Genomic DNA, 22,059 nt, shown 5'->3' with positions numbered 1-22,059 from the left:
TTTTTGAGTGGGTGGATGGGTGGGTGCGTGTTGGAGGGAGGGGATGTGTGGCCATGTGTGGCGAGTGTGTGAGGGAATTTGTGTTGGGGAGAATGTGGGTGTATGTGTGTGGGGTCTGCGTGTGAGGGTGAATTTGAGTGTATGTGTATGTGTGTGGGGGTGGGTGTGTGCATGGTGGGGGTGTGTAGGGGCGAATGTGGATCTGGGTTTGGGTGTGTGGGTGAGGACAGCTGGTTCGGGGTCGGGGGCTGGTCGTGCCCGGTTCACTCCCGGATGCTCCCCTGAGATTACTGCACCACTCCAGAGGGGGGGCGCCTTGGGGTTCCGGGGTCCGGCTGGTAAGTACATTCCATACATCTATCCTATGTTGCACTTTTAGGTTGCACATAAACACACACTCACACACACCCATACATTGCACTCATTTGTACTATATGTATTTGGTTTACTTTCTGTTCTTCTTTGCAGTGGCCATTTGAGCTGGTTGCGTGTTTTATTTTATTAGGGTTCACACACACATAGTGTGGGAACCCTATTGTAATTGTTAGCGTTTTTCTTATTATTATTCTTCTTCCCATTTTGCTGTCTATAAATGATACTGCAGCCTAAACCGTAAGGCCTAGACACACCAAACTTGCCAAACTTGTTCTCTAGGTCAAAAGGACCACACACACTTATAGGGACCCACATCGGCCTGATGGTGGCGCTATAGCACACTATGTGACTTTTTGGCCCATATCTCCCATACCATAAGTCATAGAAACAAAATTCCACTTCCTATGCATTCCTTGGCTCAATTCAATAGGACATTTCATATACAACTATGAAGCTCCGCCTACTTAGATTTTTTGCTAATTTGCATAATATGCAAAACCTACTTTTGCCTACTACTCCTTGGTTTTTCATCTGATCACCACAATCTTGGTATCAAACTACTCAGAAGAATCTCCTTATCAAAACTTATCGCCAACATTGTGACATTTCCATACAGCCTGGCTGTCACATGTCAATCAATAGCTCTGAGGCGTGGCCAATTTTACTTCAGCAGCTATATCTCAACAATGCTTTGACCAATCTTCATGCAAATTTATCAGTTGTTAGGGCACATGACTCGGAGGTCACAGGTCAAAGCTGGCCACGATTGTCCAATAGGGGGCGCTATAACATGGGAAAAACTGTTTCTCAGAAACCATTAGTCACATCAAGCCAAAACTTTACAGGCATCATCATGAGGTCAAGTGGTATCAAGACACACAATGATGACCTCATCACTCAAAAAACATGGCCGCCATAAGCCAATTAATTTTAATTTGAATTTATTGGCCATTTGACAGACTTACCATAGGTACATACACATGAAACTGACATGGTATGTTCATGTACACACCCTCTAAGACATACTCATGTTAGAAGGGAATTGCACCACTAGGTGGCGCTATACTAGAAAATCCTGAATTTCTCCTACATATTTTCACTTATCAAGAAATGCTTGGACTCATATGATTGTATGCAGAATTCCTAGCAACTTTGTAAATACATGTGCTTTGCAAAAATGTACCACTTTTTCACTATCATCAAATATATATAACTTGTCATTTTCATACTAGTCCTAGCATTTTAACTCCATCACCTTAAATCACACCTTGTAATACTCAGCAGACTTTGAAATGCTAAGATTAGCGAGAAAATCCTAAGTTTTTGACAAATTAATATTTTTCATATGCATCACAATGCTACCATCATAACACATCAAATTCCCAGTTCAATAACTACGCCATAGTATGTCTGATTGTTATGGAAATTGAAATCCACATTCACATGACCATTGTGGTGCGATGTGCCAATTTTGAGCCAAATCCGTCCACAAACAGCTCTACAGTGAATATTTTCATTTTCCATACTCAGCAGTGGAGGGAGAAGTAGAGACAGACGCACGTGCCTTTCTCACAGGCTGCCCCCCCCTCCTCCACTCCCCTCACACTCCCCCATGCTTCCAACACTTTACAACCCATGGGCTCTACCTCCCCCCTCCTCTCTCTCTTTCACATGCACTTACAAAAACACAGGCCTCTGTAGCTTTCACACTGCCCTTGCCATACCTACCCATTTCTCTATGAGTAACCCAGATAAAAACACACAAACTGACGTTTAGCTTCTGTTTTTGATAACACACTCTCTCTCTCTCACACACACACACACACCTACTTATAGGTTTAACATACACACTGCCCTAGCCATGTATACCCATTACTCTTTGACTAAAACACACACACACACACACACACACACACACACACACACACACACACACACACACACACACAGATATTTAACTTTTTTCTCCATACACATTCACACACAGGACTACAATTATGCTTCATATACACAGTTCTCTAGCCATTTCCAACACACTAACAGATGTTTAGCTTATTTTTGTCATCCAAAGACACACTAAGATAATCTCAGCAAGTGATTTAGATCTATTATCTGAATTGTTTTGCCATTACAATGTTTTGTGACCTTTTGGGCCTTGGTGACTCATAAGCCAGTTAAATGGACACTGATACTTCAGAGCATGCTACATGTATTCAAATCCAAGGTTAATTATTTACTCTAAACAATGCTCATATCCTATATGGCCCAAGGGCCCCTGCATATCTTCTTGAGATTCAAGACAATTGACAATGGGTGACTTTATTTGCTTAATCTGATTAATGTCAGAACATACACTACCACAAACACACACACACACACACACACACTTCTACCTAAATGTATGTATAGTTTGTATGCATATTTATAGTATATGTATAGTATATGTCAGTCGTGCCAGCAATGTCAGTCGTATCAGTCATATCAGGCATGCCATGCCAGTCATGTCAGTTATATCAGTCATGTCAGTCATGCCAGTCATGTAAGTGGTGTCATGCCAATCATTTCAGTCCAGTCATATCAGTCATGTCAGTTCACATTCATACTTTGAATACACGGACAGTCATGTTAGGCGTGCAAGGTGTGCAAGGAGTGAATTAACAAAGCATAGTCTCTGGCTCCCTCAATCTCTCTCCGTTGGTAATATACAGGCCCAATCATGTATAGACACAAGCAGGCCTTCCTATATTGTTCACATAGATGCAACCCTAGCCAGATGAGCTATTTCTGTGTCTCCTTTTCTGACACAAGCAGATGTCAGTCATGTCAGTCCAGTCATGTCAGACATATGTCATGTCAGTCATATCAGTCATGTCATGCCAGTCATGTCACTCATATCAGTCATGTCATTACAGTCATGCTAGTCATGTCACTCATTCCAGTCATGCCAGTTGTCAGTCATATCAGTCATGTTATGTTTGTTCATAATGCCAGTGAAGTCATTCCATCATGCCAGTTATATCAGTTATGTCAGCATGTGATTTACTTCTGATCTGAATCATTTTGCCTATTTTTTGGACTTTTTTGCCTTTTCGTGTGTGAACCCGCAATTGCCGCTTGCGGCTATATTTATTATTATTATTTTATTTTTTATTATTATTATAATTTTTTTTTCTTTTCTTTCTTTCTTTTCCTGCCTCTTTGTCTTTTCCCTTTTTATTCTTTCTCTCCCCCTCTTTTCTTGGTCCACCTAACCCCAATAATTATCACTTTGCATATTGTTATCACTATATTATATATTGTTATCACTACACTATATATTATACAAAATTGTTATAATTGCCATTTAAATCTGTACATAAAAACAAAGTTGTCCTCCAAAGATGGGGGGGTGGAGGTGGGCCATAAATAAATAAAAAAAAAAAGATTGGGCGTTTTGAAAATAAACAGCCATTAAATAATGTGATAAAAAGCGAATTATTTCGAATCATTTCGAGTATATGTATAAATATTTAACTTAATTAAGTTTAACGTGCTGGAAAATATTGAAATGGACCTTTAAAGTGACGTACAAGTGCTTTAATTCCACCTTATAAAGGTGTATGAATCCTGCAAACATGACTTTGTTCATTGCGCTGAAGCGCGGCGCGCGTGAAGTTACAAAATTCGAGAGGTGCACGACCTCGCGAATCAACAGCGCGCGAGGCCCTCGCGCACGGGCGGAGCCACTGCGATTACGTCAATTTCGCGTGGGGGGGGGGGGGGGCACATGAATCTTTCTTGTCCCGGGCCCCAGCAAGACTGTCAACGGGCCTGTATATATATATATATATATATATATATATATATATATATATATATATATAGTATACACACAGGGGTTTGTAGGTACTATACTAAACCAGCAGGTGGCAGTACCACTGGCAACACATTGAACAAGCTTGCTCTGACGGAAGTAAGGGTGTGTCTAAAGTACGTGGTTTCCAGGTACTTAAATACCCTGATCAGCCATCAATCTCTCTCTCTCTGGTTTGACTGACACCGAGGTTAGACCTATTAAAGAGAGGCTCCGCCATTTCTCTCTCTCCGGTTTTCATTGAGAGCACGCGAACTTTGGTACGACTAACAGCACACAGCTGAGAGTCGTACTACTTAATTAATGAGCCTGAGTTACGGTGTAATCTACCAACATACCGATCAACGTTACCGCGACAACAGATTCACCGATTTACTTCAATCAAGCTTGCTGACGCGGCCACACGGACTGAAACAAAGGCGATCAATTCCCTGTTAAACCATTAACGAGACTCACATTCCTGGACTTCATATCCAGAAGGACGCTTCCCAGCTCACCTGGACGACGTCACTTTTATCAACGAGGAGCCTGCGGTGGAAATTCCTTCCTAATTCAGGGACCAGCTGAGCTCATTAACATAGTCGCGCTGCTCTACTGTTTAAAATCGGCGCCATTTTAGTTGTTTTGTTCTCCATATGAGAACTGAGACTACAACTCCCGCCTCCTCACATGCGCACACACAACATTTATTCTCCTCCTCTTTTTACACACACACACACACACACACAGATACCCAGTCTTCACTGTAATTGTACTGACTCTTGTTGATGCTGTTTGTTTTAGAATAGTTGGTTTTAAATAAATGTATCATTTATTTTCACCAAATTGTCTGTGTTGATATCATTCAAAAGTGGTTGTTGCCAAAACCTCCAAAGAATTCATAGTTAAATCCTTCAGATACCAAACCATTAATTATCTTTAGTTGATAACTAAACTTGTGGTTCTGGTATAATTAGAATATGAGACTGATTCTAAATTAATGAGACTGATTAATAATTAAGGTAAAACAAATTATATCTACTTTAAAGGATTAGTAGTGAAACCCCTACAGGTTGGACAATGAAACTGAAACACCTGCCATTTTAGTGTGGGAGGTTTCATGGTTAATTGGACCAGCCTGGTGGCCAATCTTCATTAATTGCACATTGCACCAGTAAGAGCAGAGTGTGAAGGTCCAATTAGCAGGGCAAGAGCACAGTTCTGCTCAAAATATTGCAATGCACACAACATTATGGGTGACATACCAGAGTTCAAAAGAGGACAAATTGTTGGTGCACGTCTTGCTGGCATATCTGTGACCAAGACAGCAAGTCTTTGTGATGTATCAAGAGCCACAGTATCCAGGGTAATGTCAGCAAGAATTACAAGTATTATGATTATAGTTAGTTTTAATATATAAAATATTTAATAAATATTTTGTGTTGGACTATTAGGACATACATTTTTTGCTTTTGTTCATGTATTACACCTTACGCCGTAAAGCGGCCATGATGAACCAGATCGTCTGACGACCTGTACCGGCTCAAAAAAAACACTTTCTTATATTTCTGATAAAAATTAAACTTCATCAGAATAAAGATAAAACACTGAATTTATCTTGTATCCACCTCTGAAGCTCTTCCGATGTCTGAAATACAGGCGGTCCCCGGGTTACGATGTCGATCCGTCGTACATACTGTACGTAAATAACGTACTAAATGCAGTTATCCTATCCTAAAGCTAACCTTTTGGCAAATACTTTTATCCATAGCTGCGTTTAACTAATGCTAAAGGCCTATCCTGACGCTGCGCACACCAAACACCAAATTCCGTTTACGACGCAGAACCACTTAGGTCCAAACAAGGCTTTATACAGTAAATGGGAGATGTGTCGAACCACAAAAAATCGTAACTCGGGAACCTTGTAACCCGGGGACCACCTGTATGAGGTTTATGTCGATTAAATTGGAGCATTGATGTCTTCGGCACGACCAAACAAGTTGAGAACATAAACTGACCAAAACAAACTGGACTAAAGGCAGGAGTGAGGTAACTTTTCTACGTAATGTCCAAAAATCAGAAGGCGGGATGACCCGCAAGTCAATCAAGTGACACCGCAGTCATCCATCCAGCACTGATGAGCACCAGTGAGAGGATCACATTTTGGCCTCAAAACAGATACGTGAGCGAGTGTGGTTTATTATAATGATTTGACGGATTCCCCCCCCCCAAAAAAATTTAAATGACGGAAAACTTTAACCCATGCACTAGGCGAACCTTTTTTTTCTTGCGGAATTCCGGCGTGGCGCCTGAAAACAGGCCTGTGGATGGTGCTCTGTCACTAGGGTCTGTTCTCTCTCCCCCCTTCCTGCACCCCATTCAGTCCCCCAGGTATCTGTGGATTCTGGTAAAGAGTAAGCTGTTGAGTACGCGCAATTGGCTGCCGCTTCTCGCCGGTGTGTGATTGGTTGTGTAAGAGTTGTACCTGTGTTAAAATTGTAAAGCGACCTTGGGTATCTTGAAAGACAGTGGGGAACTGTCAGGGCCCTCTCCGCCCTCTCAGATGGCCTAAAATATTCTTAAGATATTATATATATATATTTCATCTACAGTCTCTGACATAAGTTCTGTCGCTTATCCATGTTGTGGAAACAAAAGCTTATAACCTGACTAAATTCATCGATTGGTTAATCTATTCTTAGCTTCATGGAAAATTCATTTTTAGGAACGTAAAGTGTTACCGGAGCGGAGCTCGGAGCGGTCGTTTTCTGCATGGTCCTAGCGCTAGATTCGATTTAAATATTTCTTTTTAACCGTTAAAACAGCAGAGGACCAAAAACGGCTTCTGAAAAAGTCCCCCCCAAATTACGTCCGTGAGGTTAAATGTACTAAATGTTGGCTTACATTTCAAATATCATGTTTAGTTGAATAAACATGTTATCAACCCCTTTTAATGTACAGTATGTAGGCTTACAAATTCATGTTTAACAGAATAAACTGTTGAACACAAGTGGCCTACATTTTATTGAGCATGTTTTTTTTCTTCAAGTATCAAAGTAGAACAGCTTTCTCAAGCAGTCATTGATGCATTTTGGAAACAGGAGATGGGCCCCTGGTCTAATGCACCCTCTGTATTAAGAAACCCTATCTCAAAAACTGACTTTTAGTCATTACGTGGGTAGCACGCATATGAGCCATTTTAATATAGATTAATCTAGATAAATATATAAAATATAAAATTAATCTATGCCCACCCCATTATATATATATATAATATATATAAAATTGTTCCCTCTCCTAATGAACTGCAATATATATATACATTTATTTGTGTGTTGCTGCTATCTGCTATATATATATATATATATATATATATATATATATATATATATACACACACACAAATAAATGATTTAAGAATCATACATTGTGATTTATGGACTTTTATTTTTAGATTATGTCTCACAGTGGACATGCACTTCATGATTAGTGGGAGAACTTGCAAAATCGCAGGGTGTTCAAATACTTATTTTCTTCACTGTACTACTGGATTACTGCTAATCGGTAATGTATTATTTAGTTTCATTCAATGATTATTTCTCTATTTGCATCCATCGTGTTAGACACCATTTAAAGAATTACACCTTTGTTTTCTTTGTGATTACAGACACACATACAAGCATACTTCCACAAAATACCATTTTCATTCAATCCTTGTAGAAACTCGTGTTCAATAAAGTAATAATTCTTCACATGCAGATGACAAAGTAAGTCGGTGTTGTAGCTTAGCATGATTTTAGTCAGTTTTTTCAAATCAAACCTTGGGTTATGGAAAATATTTAATTACATTTTCAAAAATTCTGTTAAAACAAATGTTAAATATTTTACTATTTCTGCCTCTATATATGTAAACTCTCAATGTTTTCAAATTAGTTTTATTTAACAATTGCATTCTATTACCTGGAAAAACCATTTCGAGAAAGCTCCATCTGCAGTTTCTGATCTTGAGCAGCATAATGGCGCAGTTGAGACTCCATCGTTGGAGGGTGAATTTGAGGAATGAATCTAGAAAACAGGGCAGGAGCTAATGCGGCCCAGTCTTGGGGGTGGGGGGCGGGTGAAAAAAAATACAATTATTGATTTTGTAATTCAAAATGCTGCATTCTTCCTTCCTAAGCAGAAATAACATGGGTGGAGATGGGGATCATTTCAAGTAACCAATTAAACACATACTTAAAATTATTATTTCACTAGTTTTGTTTGCAGGGGGAGATAAATGCATAAATGTACAAATTACAACCATTGGCATAGGAAACATCATATAAGGTATAGACATGTCTCAACCACTTGGCTTGATTCAACTTTATTGCTTGCATACACATGCAAGGGATAATACACACACAAAAACAAATTACTAGGTTAGGTTATGAGAAACCATTTATCTAGCAAGAGAAATACAGTGGAACCCCGGAACTCGACCGCCTCAGTACCCGACACATTCGGAGCTTAAACAAAACTTCGAAATCCGACCCGACTCATGTGACTTTCGTTAACCAAATACAGTTCGTGCTTCAGTCACATGCCACTAGTTGGCATTGTTGTTCAATGGGTTTTAAATAGAGGTGTGACGATACACTCAACTCACAGGACAAGACGAGACACGATATTGGGTTCACGAGAACGAGACGAGATTTTAACACTAAAATGACAAATTATATGACTGGACAACAGACTTTTATTTAACTGAGTTCACATGCATTTTGAAATGTTTTATTTAGGGGTCGGAAGCTTTGTAATTAATTAATCAAAATTTATCACATTTTAATCGCATTTCAATATTTAACATGAAAAATATTAATTTAAGTTTGAATGAATCAATGAACATAAGCATAAACATCAACATCTTGTTTATTTTTCCACCAGTCTACTACACAGACCAATAGATGAGTGCAGGAAACAGGCTCGGTCTAACTAACTGTAAAACAACATGGCGTCGGACAGTGCCGGTAACGACGATAGTCAAATCGGCAATGTAAAAGCAGAAGGACAGTTTATCCAGTGTCAGTGACTATTTACAGTTAGTCCATGTCACTGACAGTTTACCCAGTGTTTTTACAGTTTAAAAAAGTTAAAAATGTTCTTGTAACGTTGGGCGCAAGGCGATGGACGAGACAGAATCCTTTGCACTTTTCAAATCGTTACGTTTATTACATTTACCGAAGCGTTGACAGCGCACATAAAACACGTTTACATAGAACGTGTGCGACTCAAACAAGGGACGCAGCACAGGACGCTGCGCGAACGCACAAACCCCACGAGGTGAGACGGATTATTACAAGACGCACCCGCACCCACGGAGATCTACAGACGCAGACAAGTAGACGCAGACAACGTTAACACACGCCCAAAAGGGAGGGGTCGGGGACCGTAACATGACAGTTCTGTTCTTATATTCGCACTTTAAAGAAAAATACACTTTATATTTTATACTTTCAGTTTATTAAGTGTGAGCACTTTTAAAATAAAAATGCATTTGGTAGCAACAGCTTTTGGGTGAATTCTTAATTATTTCAATCATAATAATAATGCACTGGTTAGTGTCCCAGTAGGAGTCCACTGTTGCAGACACCTCAAATATGTCCTCTGTTTATTGTCCTGGATTACCTTTCTTGAAGGTAATTTATGATTACCCTTTTCACCAGTCTTCCAGCCATCAGTAACTACCAACTACCAGTAACTATTTGCTGATTAATATCGATATAATACTAGTTTTAACATGTTGCTTCTGTACATAGTCAGGAAACAGCTCAAATACATTTTTAATAACACTAAACCCCGAATTGGATCGAATCGATTAAATCGGATTAAATCGAAATAAATCGATTCTTAATCTTCAGAATCGGATTGATTCTTGGAATTTGAATCGATACCCAGCCCTAATCATTACTAACCTGCGGTAACGAAGGGTGGTCCTGTGAAATTAACGTGTTAAAGTCCCACCACTAGTTTTATTATAACTCTTAACATGCATTATGTAAGCATGAACTTTAAATAAACTTCTTCCTCTACAAATTGAAATTAAGAAGTAAATGTTACTCCTATTGAGCATGCACAGGAAAAAAATATGGAATCACTCAAATTGGATGTAAAAATCAAGGACACACCCAGTCAATTTAATTTCAATAAATGAACATGTGCCTCAGATTAGATCTGCTCGTTAGTCTGCAGTTGAAAACACCTGCAGTCATCTTGGAGGGCTGCTGGATGAAGTGGAGTGGCAAGAACCATGGCTCTCTTGAAACAAAAGAGAGGATTGTGGAACTTCTTGAAGGTCACTTTCATGCATGGTTGCTAAAGATGTGGGCTGTTCACAGTCAGCTGTATCCAAGATATGGACCAAATACAAACAGCATGGATTGGTTGTTAAAGCTAACTGTACTGGTAGACCAAGAAAGACCTCAAAGCATCAAGACAAAGAACTTAAGGCCATTTGTCTTGAAAACTGAAAAAGTACAACTAAACCAGGGGTCTCCAACACGTAGCTCGCCACCCCTTTCCGAGTAGTTCGCCAAAGGGCCAATGAATTACATATAAATTTGTAAACCTAATTGGTCCCATCGAGAAATCTACTTAAATTTATGTCCAATCAAAATTCACAGTTGTCCCTCCCCTTCTAACACTAAATGATTATTCGCCAATTATACAACAGTTAGTTCACAATCCGACTGGTTGAGAAGTGTTCTAACCCTGTAGATGTGTGATAACAGCGGTATTCTCGTTCTCTGTATCACTCCGCGGACGCGTTGTCAAGTAACGGCACATATATTCACGATAACACACTCCCTCTCGTGTTCTATTGCTCAATTAACTGTCAATCAAAAAGTTAGGCTGCCGTCAATATTGAATAAACCAGGGGTCACCCACGTCATGAGTCGCCCGCGGGCTTGTTTTAAAAATAGCTCACTAGCGCCATGTACCAAAGCGCTGCATCGTTTATGTTTTTGCTACTATTATAGATTGTCCGTGGTTGCTAGCAGTCTTCCCGCTTAGCAATTGACACTCGCAACTTTCGTTCACCCCCCCCCCCCCCCCCCCCCCCCCCCCCCCCACTCAACAACTTTAGTTCCCCCCCCGGTAGCCCTCCGCAATAACTGGTATCCAAGAAGTAGCTCCCAGTTCCAAAAAGGTTGGAGACCCCTGAACTAAACGATGAAGCATAAATGGGAGGAAGCTGGAGCCAATGTACGTGACCGAACCGTAAGAAATCGTATAAAGGAAATGCTAAAAGAAAACCATCATTGACACCTAAACAGAAAAGAACAAGACTGCAATGGGCTAAGGAGAGGCAATCATGGACTGTGGATGACTGGATGAAAGTTATCTTCACTGATGAGTCAAGAATCTGCATTGGACAAGGTGATGATTTGAATTTTTTTGTGCCGTTCCAGTGAGACTGCCTGAAAAAAACAACCAAATTTCCACAGTCCTTGATGATATGGGGCTGCATGTCAGGTAAAGGCACTGGGGAGATGACTGTGGTTAATTCTTCTATCAATGCACAAGTTTACATTGACATTTTTCTCATCCCTTCAATTGAACAGATGTTTGGAGATGATTAAATAATTTTCCAAGATGACAATGCATCGTGCCATAGGGCAAAAGTAGTGAAGGCATTCCTTTGAGAAAGACACATTCAGTCAACGTCATGGCCTGCAAATAGTCCAGATCTCAACCCAATTGAAAACCTGTGGTGGAAATAGACAAAAATGGTCCACAAGACGACTGCAAAGCTTTTTTTTACTTCACTTTGGAATGACCTTATTATTGCATTATGTTTTTGATCTGAGGTTGTTCTACTGAATAAAATGTGTGCTCATTCCAGATTGGTGATTCCATACTTTTTGCCAAGGGTTGTATTGTCTACTAGGACATCTTATATTTACTGAAATATTGAAATAATAATCACATATTTCAACATTCGACTCTTTGTGGATTTGCATATACCTATTACACATGGCATGAATTCCATGAAATGATATTTAAATTTTGATCTAGAGGATATGGTTTTCTGATTCTATATTATTTTATATTGATAATGTGCATGCCATCCAAAACAGTCATCATGAAACACTATTACAGCCCATATTTCAAGTGTGAGCAGAAGCAGAGATAAATATATTATTTAATTGTTTCAGTTAGTGTCCCATCTGGTTTTAAAAATGATTCCTCTGCCTTTGGTTAATGTACAATAATTAATTTTGTGAACATCTGCAAGATAAGGATGCACATGTCTACAAAGTTCTATAGAAATTCTCACCTGGTCGAAGAATATAAAGACCTTTCACCACACTTTCCATTGTTGATGGTTTGACTTGAAATGGCATGACATGTGCATTTTTAAGAAGAGCTTAAGACAAAAAGAAAGAATCCAGTTAATACTGATGTTAATAATTGTGGATTTGAAAAGATAGCCTTTATACTGCTGTTTATCAATTCATAAAGAATGCTGTCTTATTTTTGTGGCAGGCGCAAAAAAATAAGGAAGTGATCACGGCAGTCTCTGGGAAAAGGGAGGATTTAATGGATAAATTGCACAAACTCAAAACCTGTGAACTAATACAAATGAAGATACAATAACCATCAGTCATCTGGTACAAAGACAAGAATATTTCTTGTCTTTGTACCAGCTGGATGACTGATGGTTATTGTATCTTCATTAGAGTTTTATTAGAGTTTGCCACCTGATGGTCGTTGGTCTGTCTATATATTATATAGACATTATATATTATATATTATAGACAGACCAACGACCATCAGGTGGCAAACTCTAATGGGTAATGCCCACCTGAGGGATGAAACAATGCAACAAGTACAGGACAAACATAAAACACTCCTGTTGATGTTGCCAATAAATCCAGTCTCTCTCACTGCTTGAGCCGCGAGCTTTACAGGACTTTGAAAGACCAGCTATAGACTAGCTAAACATTTTGTACACAGTTACAGTACAGTGGATCTAGAAATTCTTGTTTAAATTCTGTTATCATTTATGTCAAATATTAGTGCCAAGAGTCATGAAAGCTGTGATTCTAAACAGGGGTTATTACACCAAATACTGGTCTGAAAACCATCTTTTTGTAATTTTGACCAGTTGTCATCATATGCAAGTATATGCTTTAAATGAAAATTTTTATTTGTAATTTTGGAGGAATTTAGTTCATGGAACAAAAGTAAAATGTTCCTTTTGCTCAAACAAAAGGTGTGTGTGTCAGAGAGAAATTGAAAATTTCAGGTCATAACCAAAATATCAACATCATACATACTGACATGAACCCTAATTGTCTTCTGACTCAGAAATTAGTGCTGTGATCACATTTACACAAGGTATTCTATCATTCTGTGCTAATATGAACTAGAACTTCACAAAACATTATTAAATAAGGGATTTAATACCAACAATATTAATAACAAAAACTCACGTATTAATGTGTTCACGTGTTTCTCTGCAACATAATCAGAAAAGAGCTTCATGAGGTCATCCTTCAAATCTCTGTTCAGCTTAGTTTCAATATAGAACTTGTTCTTGAAAAAAACAGTGAAAAGGCATAAATTAATACAGACAAGAACCAGACTTATAAAAGAAGTACTATCTTGAGGACACTGATAATTCATGTGCTGTTTTCCTCATGTAAGTAAAAGTAATCAATTACATAGAGGCAAATTACCATATAGATAAACACTGAAACAATGCACTGAAGTGCAGATGTATATTGTATGAGAGCAAGATTGAAGTCTTCAATGAAAATTTCAGGAGGACTTTCCTTTAAAGAAAGAAAAAAAGATATTTAGTTTAATTTCAAACAAACACATGGCATTACTTTTCATTACAAAATGTTCCCCATCTAGAATAGTTCAAAATTTCCAGCTATATTTAAAAAAAATGTTATTACTATTAAAGTAGCAAGATATCAATACAATTAAATTGAACTATGAGCTAAAAGCCGATAAGCTTATTAAAGCATGAGACCAATTACTGGGTTCAGAGTGTGTGTGTCCATGAATCCAAGAGAACAGAACACACATCTGTACAATGTATATAATAAAAAACTGGATTCCAAAAACGTTGGGACACTAAAAAAAATTGGGAATAAAACCTGAATGCAATGATGCCAACATCTAATATTTTATTCAGAATAGAACACAAATCACAGATCAATAGTTTAAACTGAGAGAATGTATCATTTTAAGGGAAAAATATGTTGTTTCACAATTTCATGGCATCAACAAATCCCAAAAAAAAGTTGGGACAAGGCCATTTTTGCATCCCCCCTTCTTCTTAGAACACAACAGATGTCTGGGGACAGAGGAGACAAGCGTCTCAAGTTTAGAAATAGGAATGCTCTTCCATTCATGTCTAATACAGGCCTCTAACTGTTCAATCGTCTTGGGCCTTCTGTGTCGCACCTTCCTCTTTATGATGCACCAAATCATTCTCTATAGGTGAAAGATCTGGACTGCAGGCTGGCCATTTCAGTCCCCGGATCCTTCTCCTACGTAGCCATGATGATGTGATTGCGGCAAAACGTGGTCTGACATTATCTTGTTGAAAAATGCAGGGTCTTCCCTGAGAGACGACGTCTAGATGGGAGTATATGTTGTTCTAGAACCTATATGTAGTTCTCTGCATTAATGGTGCCTTTCCAGACATGTAAGCTGCCCATGCCACAAGCACTCATGCAACCCCATACCATCAGTGATGCAGGCTTCTGAACGGAGCGTTGATAACAACTTGGGTTATCCTTGTCCTCTCTGGTCCAGATGACATGGCGTCCCAGTGTTCCATAAAGAACTTCAAATCGTGACTCATCTGATCACAGAACAGTCTTCCATTTTGCCACACTCCATTTTAAATGCAAACGTCTGAGCTTGTGCAGCTTATTTAGAAATGGCTTCCTGTCTGCACTGTAGAGTTTCAGCTGACAATGGCGGAAAGCACGGTGGACTGTGTTCACTGATAATGCTTTCTGGAAGTATTCCTGAGCCCATTCTGTTATTTCCTTGACAGTGGCATTCCTGTTTGAGGTGCAATGACGTTTAAGGGCCCGGAGATTACTACCATCCAGTAGAGTTTTATGGCCTTGACCCTTACGTACAGCGATTGTTCCAGATTTTCTGAATCTTTTAATGATGTTATGCAAGGCTGATGATGATAACTTAAAAGTCTTTGCTATTTTATGCTGGGGAACCATTCTGTTATAGCTGCACTATCTTTCTGCGCAACAATGGTGGAATTGGTGATCTTCTTACCATCTTGGCTTCAAAGAGACACTGACACTCTGAGAAGCTCTTTTTATACCCAATAATGTTGTCAATTTACCTAATTAGTTTTAATTGGTTTTCCAGCTCTTTGCTATGTCAATAGACCCAATTAATTTTAATTGGTTTTCCAGCTCTTTGCTATATGATCAATTTCCTATTTCCAGCCACTTATTGCTACTTGTTCCAACTTTTTTGGGATTTGTTGACACTGAAATTTTTAATCAACATACATTTCCTTTAAAATGTTACATTTACTCAGATTAAACTTTTCATCTGTCATCTATGTTCTATTATGAATAAAATATTGGCACTTGCCATCTCCATATCATTGCATTTAGTTTTTATTCACAATTTGTTTAGTATCCAAACTTTTTTGGAATCTGGTTTGTACATAATATTTTATGATTCATTTATACCAGGGATGTCAAAGTCAAATACACCAAGGGCCAAAAAAACAAATTTGCTACAAGCCGAGGGCCGAACTGGTTCAATGTTTATTAAAACATATTGAAATGATTGCACATAGCCTATTGAACCAAGACCTAACACAGTGTATATTATTTAATGCTTAAATGAATAAAGCAATATTTTCTTATGGATCTGTCAGTAATTTCAAGTGAAAACATTTTTCAACAAGCAAACAGATAAAAACAAACTTCCTTCAAAGAAAACGAATATGAATAAAGTAATAAAGGTTTGAAAAGTGCTGGAATTTAAGCTAAAGTACTTGAAAATGCTTGAAATTGTAACTACACAACTTTCACAACAAATAGCTATCTGACTGAACAGTTCTCTTATATTACGTTAACAAAAATTCCAGGACGAAACATGAGAACGTGAAGACGTTAAGATTGGGCGTTTTGGAAATAAACAACCATTAAATAATGTGAATAAAAAGCAAATTATTTCGAATCATTTCAAATATATGTATAAATATTTAACTTAATGAAGTTTAACGTGCTGGGAAATATTGAAATGGACCTTGAAAGTGACATAAAAGTGCTTGAATTCCACCTTGTAAAGGTGTATGAACCCTGCAAACATGACTTTGTTCATTGCGCTGAGGCGCGGCGCGCGCCAAGTACAAAATTCGAGAGATGCACGACCTCGCGAATCGACAGCGCACGAGACGCTCGCGCACGAGCTGAGCCACTGCGGTTACGTTATTTTGGCAGCGCTGACCCTCACCGCTTGTGCACGGTGCAGTGACTTTGCGGGCTACCATTGCATTGTGGGGAATGTAGTGTTTGTGCGTGCAAAACACCAGCGGGCAGCTGTGGCCTGCAGGCCGGTTCTAATAGTAATTAAATATCATCCAGGGGGCCATAGATAATCAATTTGCGGGCCGGATCTGCCCCACGGGCCTTGACTTTGACATATGTGATTTATACGGTGTCTAAACTCATCTTTTTGAGAAATAACTCCCACTAATTTTGGCCACTCGTGTGTAGCATTCAATTTATTATTACATTTCAGAACATAAAACATACTTGTAGTTTTGAGGAGACTTGCTGTAAGTGAGACGCTATCTTCTGCATCAAGTCATTGTAGAGAAGTTCTGAGTGTTGCTGGCACACACACTTATAAACGTGACTGATGAACAAAAAGAACAAAAAACATTAAGCCTTAAATATGTCTCCATGAATCTATACTTACTGTAATGTTGAAGGTCTTTCATTAGCAAGAAATCCTGTAATTTTTCCCACAAATGCAATGCAATGGATTTCAATATATTTTATGGACATCCCTTTCCAAAAAATTAGAATATCATGAAAAGTTGATTAATTTGCATAATTCCATTTAAAAAGTTAAACTTTCATAGATTACAGATTCAGGGTCCACAATTTAAACGATTTTAAGCATTTATTTATTTTACATAATTTGGGCTTCCAGCTCATAAAAACCACAAAAACAGGAGAGAAATCAGCCCAAACTACTTTTTTTTTTTTATCAAGGTCTTTTTATTAAATTTAACATACATACACTATACATATTCAAACGCAAGCAATACCCCCCACCCTCCCCCCAGGATATCACATACATTCACATTGCACAAAACAAGTTTCAAGGGTACTGTTGCAAGGACGGACGGCGGTGGAGTGGACAGAGATGCGAGGAAGCTTTTGTCCCCAAAGTAATGCGTATTTTATTTTTAATTTTTTTTATTTTTGACCACTTTCCTTCAAACAGTGCAAGTATTTACAGTGTCCCCCAAAATAAAGTCGAAAAACAAAATGCAGAACAAACTAAATATCTCTGAAATACAAAAATAAACAGGCTTCAGGATTGCCAGGCGAAATCAAAACTAATGATCCTGAACAATTCTATACACAGCCAAGTCACCATACCAAACACCACTCAACACAACTCCCCCCGTTCTGGAGCCTCTCCTGGGCTTCTATACCCATAGCCCCTCCCACAGATGGGCCTATTTGCCCCAATAAATCAATCAATTTAAATAACATAATTTTAAATGAAAAATGACAACAGAAAAGAATAAACACAAAATACATAAACACCCAAAATAAGCTTCACTAAAGAAAAATCCCCACTACACTTTATAAAATACATTTTCCCCCAAACTCATTAAAACACCCCTGCTAAAATGGTCTGTGCCACCCAGAGCGCACTGACCCCCCGAATAAATTTCAACATGGACTGATCCCTCGGTTTCGCCCACAGAGAAGAAAATGTTTGGTGTGTTGGTGAGTCTATTGAACCTGTGATGTTTGTAAAGATTGCTTAAAACCATTAAACTTCAAACGGACCTGTGTGTAAGTGTGTTTATTACTGTACTAGGATTTAAATCAGATGGATGAATGTTTAGGACTATTGAAAATGTGAGTGGTGAAGTGAAAACATTTACAGCAAACAGGAGTGTAAATGTAGTGCGACACACGCAGTAGGTCAGCTTAAGTTTTTAAAAATGCCGGCAGATAGCTGCCTCTGCGTCTGTGCGCTTGCGTGAATGGGTGGATGTGGTGCGTGTGCGTAAGCGTCAGATATAGATTAAAAAGTATAAAGCATTATAAACGTATAGTTTAACACAACGCAGTACAAATAAGTAAAAAGTGACAAAGTAAAATTGTCACATGTTTTCAGTGAGGGCTATAAACAACTGCCATATACCGTAGAACCTTCAAGTGGACCCTTGTAAAGTATACCTGACCTTTTCAATTCTGACATTATATAGAACTTCCCTAATCCACTGATTGTGTGTCGGTACATTTCTGTCTTTCCATACGGTAAGAATTAATCGTCTGGCAAGGTGCAAGCTAAAGGCAAGCATCTCTTTCTCCAGTCTGTCCACATATATATCTTCTGGGACTACGCCAAACAGTGCAATAAGTGGACTAGGCACCAATTGTTTATTACAGACCTCTGAATAGGTTTTTAAAATACCACGCCAAAGAGTGTATACCTTTGGACACGACCAAAACGTGCAAAAGTGAGGCTGAAGCCATCCCACACCGATCACATGTGGGGTTCAGGTCCAGCTTAATCTTGGCAAGCCTAACCTTAGACCAATGCAGTCTCGCCCAGATCCAATTCCCATTTATTCCTAAGTGTTACCAGTGGAGTTCACCGAATCATAAATAATGCTGATACTCCGTCTATGTATGTCTTTACATTTAAAGATTGTGTCCAACAGAGAATGAGGGGGGCGTGCTGGAAAGCTGTCAGAATCGGAGGAGACAAAGTGCCGAAGCTGCAAATACCTGAAAAAGTGTGAACGTAGCAGCTCACATTTCTGTACTAACTGTTCGAAGGTGGCAAAATTGTCGTCAATGTATAGATCAGACAGTGAATGTATATTTCTTCTAGTCCAAATAGTGAAAGCGCCATCCCCCAACGATGGAGGGAACAAGCGGAATTCTTTTTAGGGAGAATGACTTTCTAAATTTCTAAATTGGTTCCAAATTTTTACAGAATCTATAACAATTGGGTTAAGGATGGCTTCTGCAAATGGCGAGTCAGAACATAACAATGCTGCTAAGGAAGTAGACCTAACTGATGATCTCTCCAGAAATGAACATACAGGGGAAGTGGCTTCATTCGCCATCGAGTAGAGCAATGTTCTTATATTTGCTGCCCAGTAGTAGAACATAAAATTTGGTAGAGCCAGTCCCCCTGTATGCCGACTCCTCTGTAATATGTAGAGGTGTATTCAACGAAGAATTTTCATAGTCAAATCTGATTCGTCAGATTTTCCCTTTAGTTGACTAACAGTCGAATCAGTTTTTTTTTTTAATCTAGAGCACCTTAAATGGGATCCCGTTCTCATTCAGGACTTTTTTCCACTTCAAAGTAAAAACCTAAAACACTCTGATAAATGAATAAACATGGTAGGTTGGCTTTATTCAGCTTTTATTTACTTATTTATTTTTTTATGAAACGTTGGAGAACATTTACCATCAGTGCGCATATCAAACAGTCAGACAGGTACTGTGCAAAATGTCAAAAATATTTTAAATAAAATATGCCTACCTAAAAATATTTTTTTTAAATTGCAAAAAAATTATAAGGTTCAAGTAACGGGGTTTAAAAAGCAAACAACAAAAAAATGTTTATAGGCGTACTCGCAGAGACGAGACGACATAACCGAAACGACAAACTGTTTCTTTTTTCCGCCTTACGCGGTTTAAATGGTATGCCATGTTGGTTGTTGTCGTGTGAAATGAAAGATGTTGATGACATAACTTGCACTTTACTTTGTTTAATTAATCTTTATCTTTTTCAAAATACTTTTGAAGTTTTTAGTAGCTATTAAAATCTTAGCAGACGCTGATACTTTAGTGTGTTCAGCTCCGCTCATTTGGATTGTGCATCTGCAGGGTGTGATTTATTATATATTTTATTTCTTTTATAGCCAGATATCCTTCCAAAATCTGCAAGTACACTCTAAAAAGTAATTCCGATGGCCTTTAGCTATTACTTAAAAATATATATTGACATAACATAAAAAATCTAGTTATATGATCTTAGCAGACTTTTTATTTACTGATGATATTTTTTTAAGTTCTGGTGACACAAATATTTTAAGTGATGTTTCAACACAATATCATCACTATCCCAACCTTAATACGTTTCATTAAAAAAGAACGATCAAAAATTTTAGTTCTGGCGACTTAATTTTTTTTGGTTGAATTCCCTGCCCACTTGGAAAAGTTGGATGCATGGATCACGCACGCGACACATGCTGAGGAGAAACCAAATTATCTTCTCTTTTATTTGCAAGGTGAGTACATCCCTTAAAATAGCGTAAGACCTACACGATAAGCTAATTTTGCTTTTGTGCTACGACTAACCTGTGTTAAAGACCATTCAGAGTTATTCAAAAGTTATGTCAAGGTAGTTAGCTACAGACCTAAGCCAGATTTTCTCAAGCCCGCCACAAATAGAACATGCAGTCAGTGAAAAGGGATAATTTGAAGGGTATTGCTGTAGTCTGGAGCACCAAAGTTTGATGTCCATAATTTTTACTGCATGTAATATCATTCACCTCCCGAAGGGTTTTGTTTTGTGACGGCGCAGAAAACATTGGTAAGATTATGAAACTTGCCGATTTATTTATAAAGATTTTAATTTAGACAGATAAATGTTTTTCCAAATATAATCTTTGCAGCAAGTCTTAGTTAAGTGCTGGCCAGGTTCGTTGCGTCGTAGCTTTTCACCATTTTGCGTCTTGTACATACGACTCTTAAATATATATAATTCATATATTCATATTTATAGTTTTCTCCGCCCCAAACATATCAGTTAGTAGTGCAACATCGTCATTCTCGATCAGAATTAGGAATTGTAATATTTTTTGGGACGTTGGCAACTATAACAAAATTAGTATTTTAGTGCATGCAACAGGATGCATTGGGCTTGCAAATTGTGTGAATTTATGAGCACTAGCAAATCAAGGTTGATAAAACACTATAGACTGTATCAGTGCCATGGGCAACCTATACCATGTCTTCACCAGGAAGACAGTTGACTTGACTAAAAGAGAATATTTTTGAACATCTTGTTCAACATATAAAAAAATGCAGTTTTGAAACTAATGTCTATGGAACTTCTTCCCACAGAAGTCGCAAACACAATTCCTGCTCGTTGGATGACTTCAAAGAAAACTTGTTAAAGAGGAATGTAAGCTCCTCAAGTACAGCTGATTTCAGTGATTCAGTTAACCAGGATAATGAAGAACATAATACTGATGAGATTCAAGATGATGGTAATCTAGGAATTGCCAAAACTAATTGAAAAAAGTTTAGCTCACATGTTTTTGAAACTAGAGAGTATATTTAATGTACCCAACAGGTACATTGATGAGGTTGTGGAGGAGCTATCTCGTTCAGCCTCTACTCCCATCATTAAAGACATTTTACAGTCTTGTTTGAAGAGGCACAATTGTAATATTGATGAGGTTGCAGTGTCAGCAATTGTGAAGGATCTATGTTCTGCAAACCCCATTAGCTTGGCTTTGAGTAGTGGTGGTTGTCTTAGCTCTGCCTATAAAAGAAGGAAATTTTTAAATACTTTTCTGT

General features: G+C 38.2%; 1 protein-coding gene across 4 annotated transcripts in view; it reads right to left on the bottom strand.

The window, feature by feature from the left end:
* Positions 1–22,059, bottom strand: part of cacul1 (CDK2 associated cullin domain 1) — a 70,000-nt gene that overhangs the window by 11,903 nt on the left and 36,038 nt on the right. For all 4 annotated transcript variants that reach the window (XM_076974085.1, XM_076974086.1, XM_076974087.1 and 1 more), the window contains exons 3-7: positions 17,014–17,116; positions 13,930–14,025; positions 13,684–13,786; positions 12,525–12,614; positions 8,168–8,306 (exon numbers count right to left, since the gene is read on the bottom strand). In XM_076974085.1, coding sequence (XP_076830200.1) covers positions 8,168–8,306; positions 12,525–12,614; positions 13,684–13,786; positions 13,930–14,025; positions 17,014–17,116 — 531 coding nt within the window. The remainder of the gene's footprint in view (positions 1–8,167; positions 8,307–12,524; positions 12,615–13,683; positions 13,787–13,929; positions 14,026–17,013; positions 17,117–22,059) is intronic.

This window comes from Brachyhypopomus gauderio, chromosome 15, assembly GCF_052324685.1.
Source record: "Brachyhypopomus gauderio isolate BG-103 chromosome 15, BGAUD_0.2, whole genome shotgun sequence".
Lineage (NCBI taxonomy): Eukaryota > Metazoa > Chordata > Actinopteri > Gymnotiformes > Hypopomidae > Brachyhypopomus > Brachyhypopomus gauderio.
Note: the sequence above shows the minus strand (reverse complement) of the source record. Positions and strands in the feature narration are given on the sequence as shown.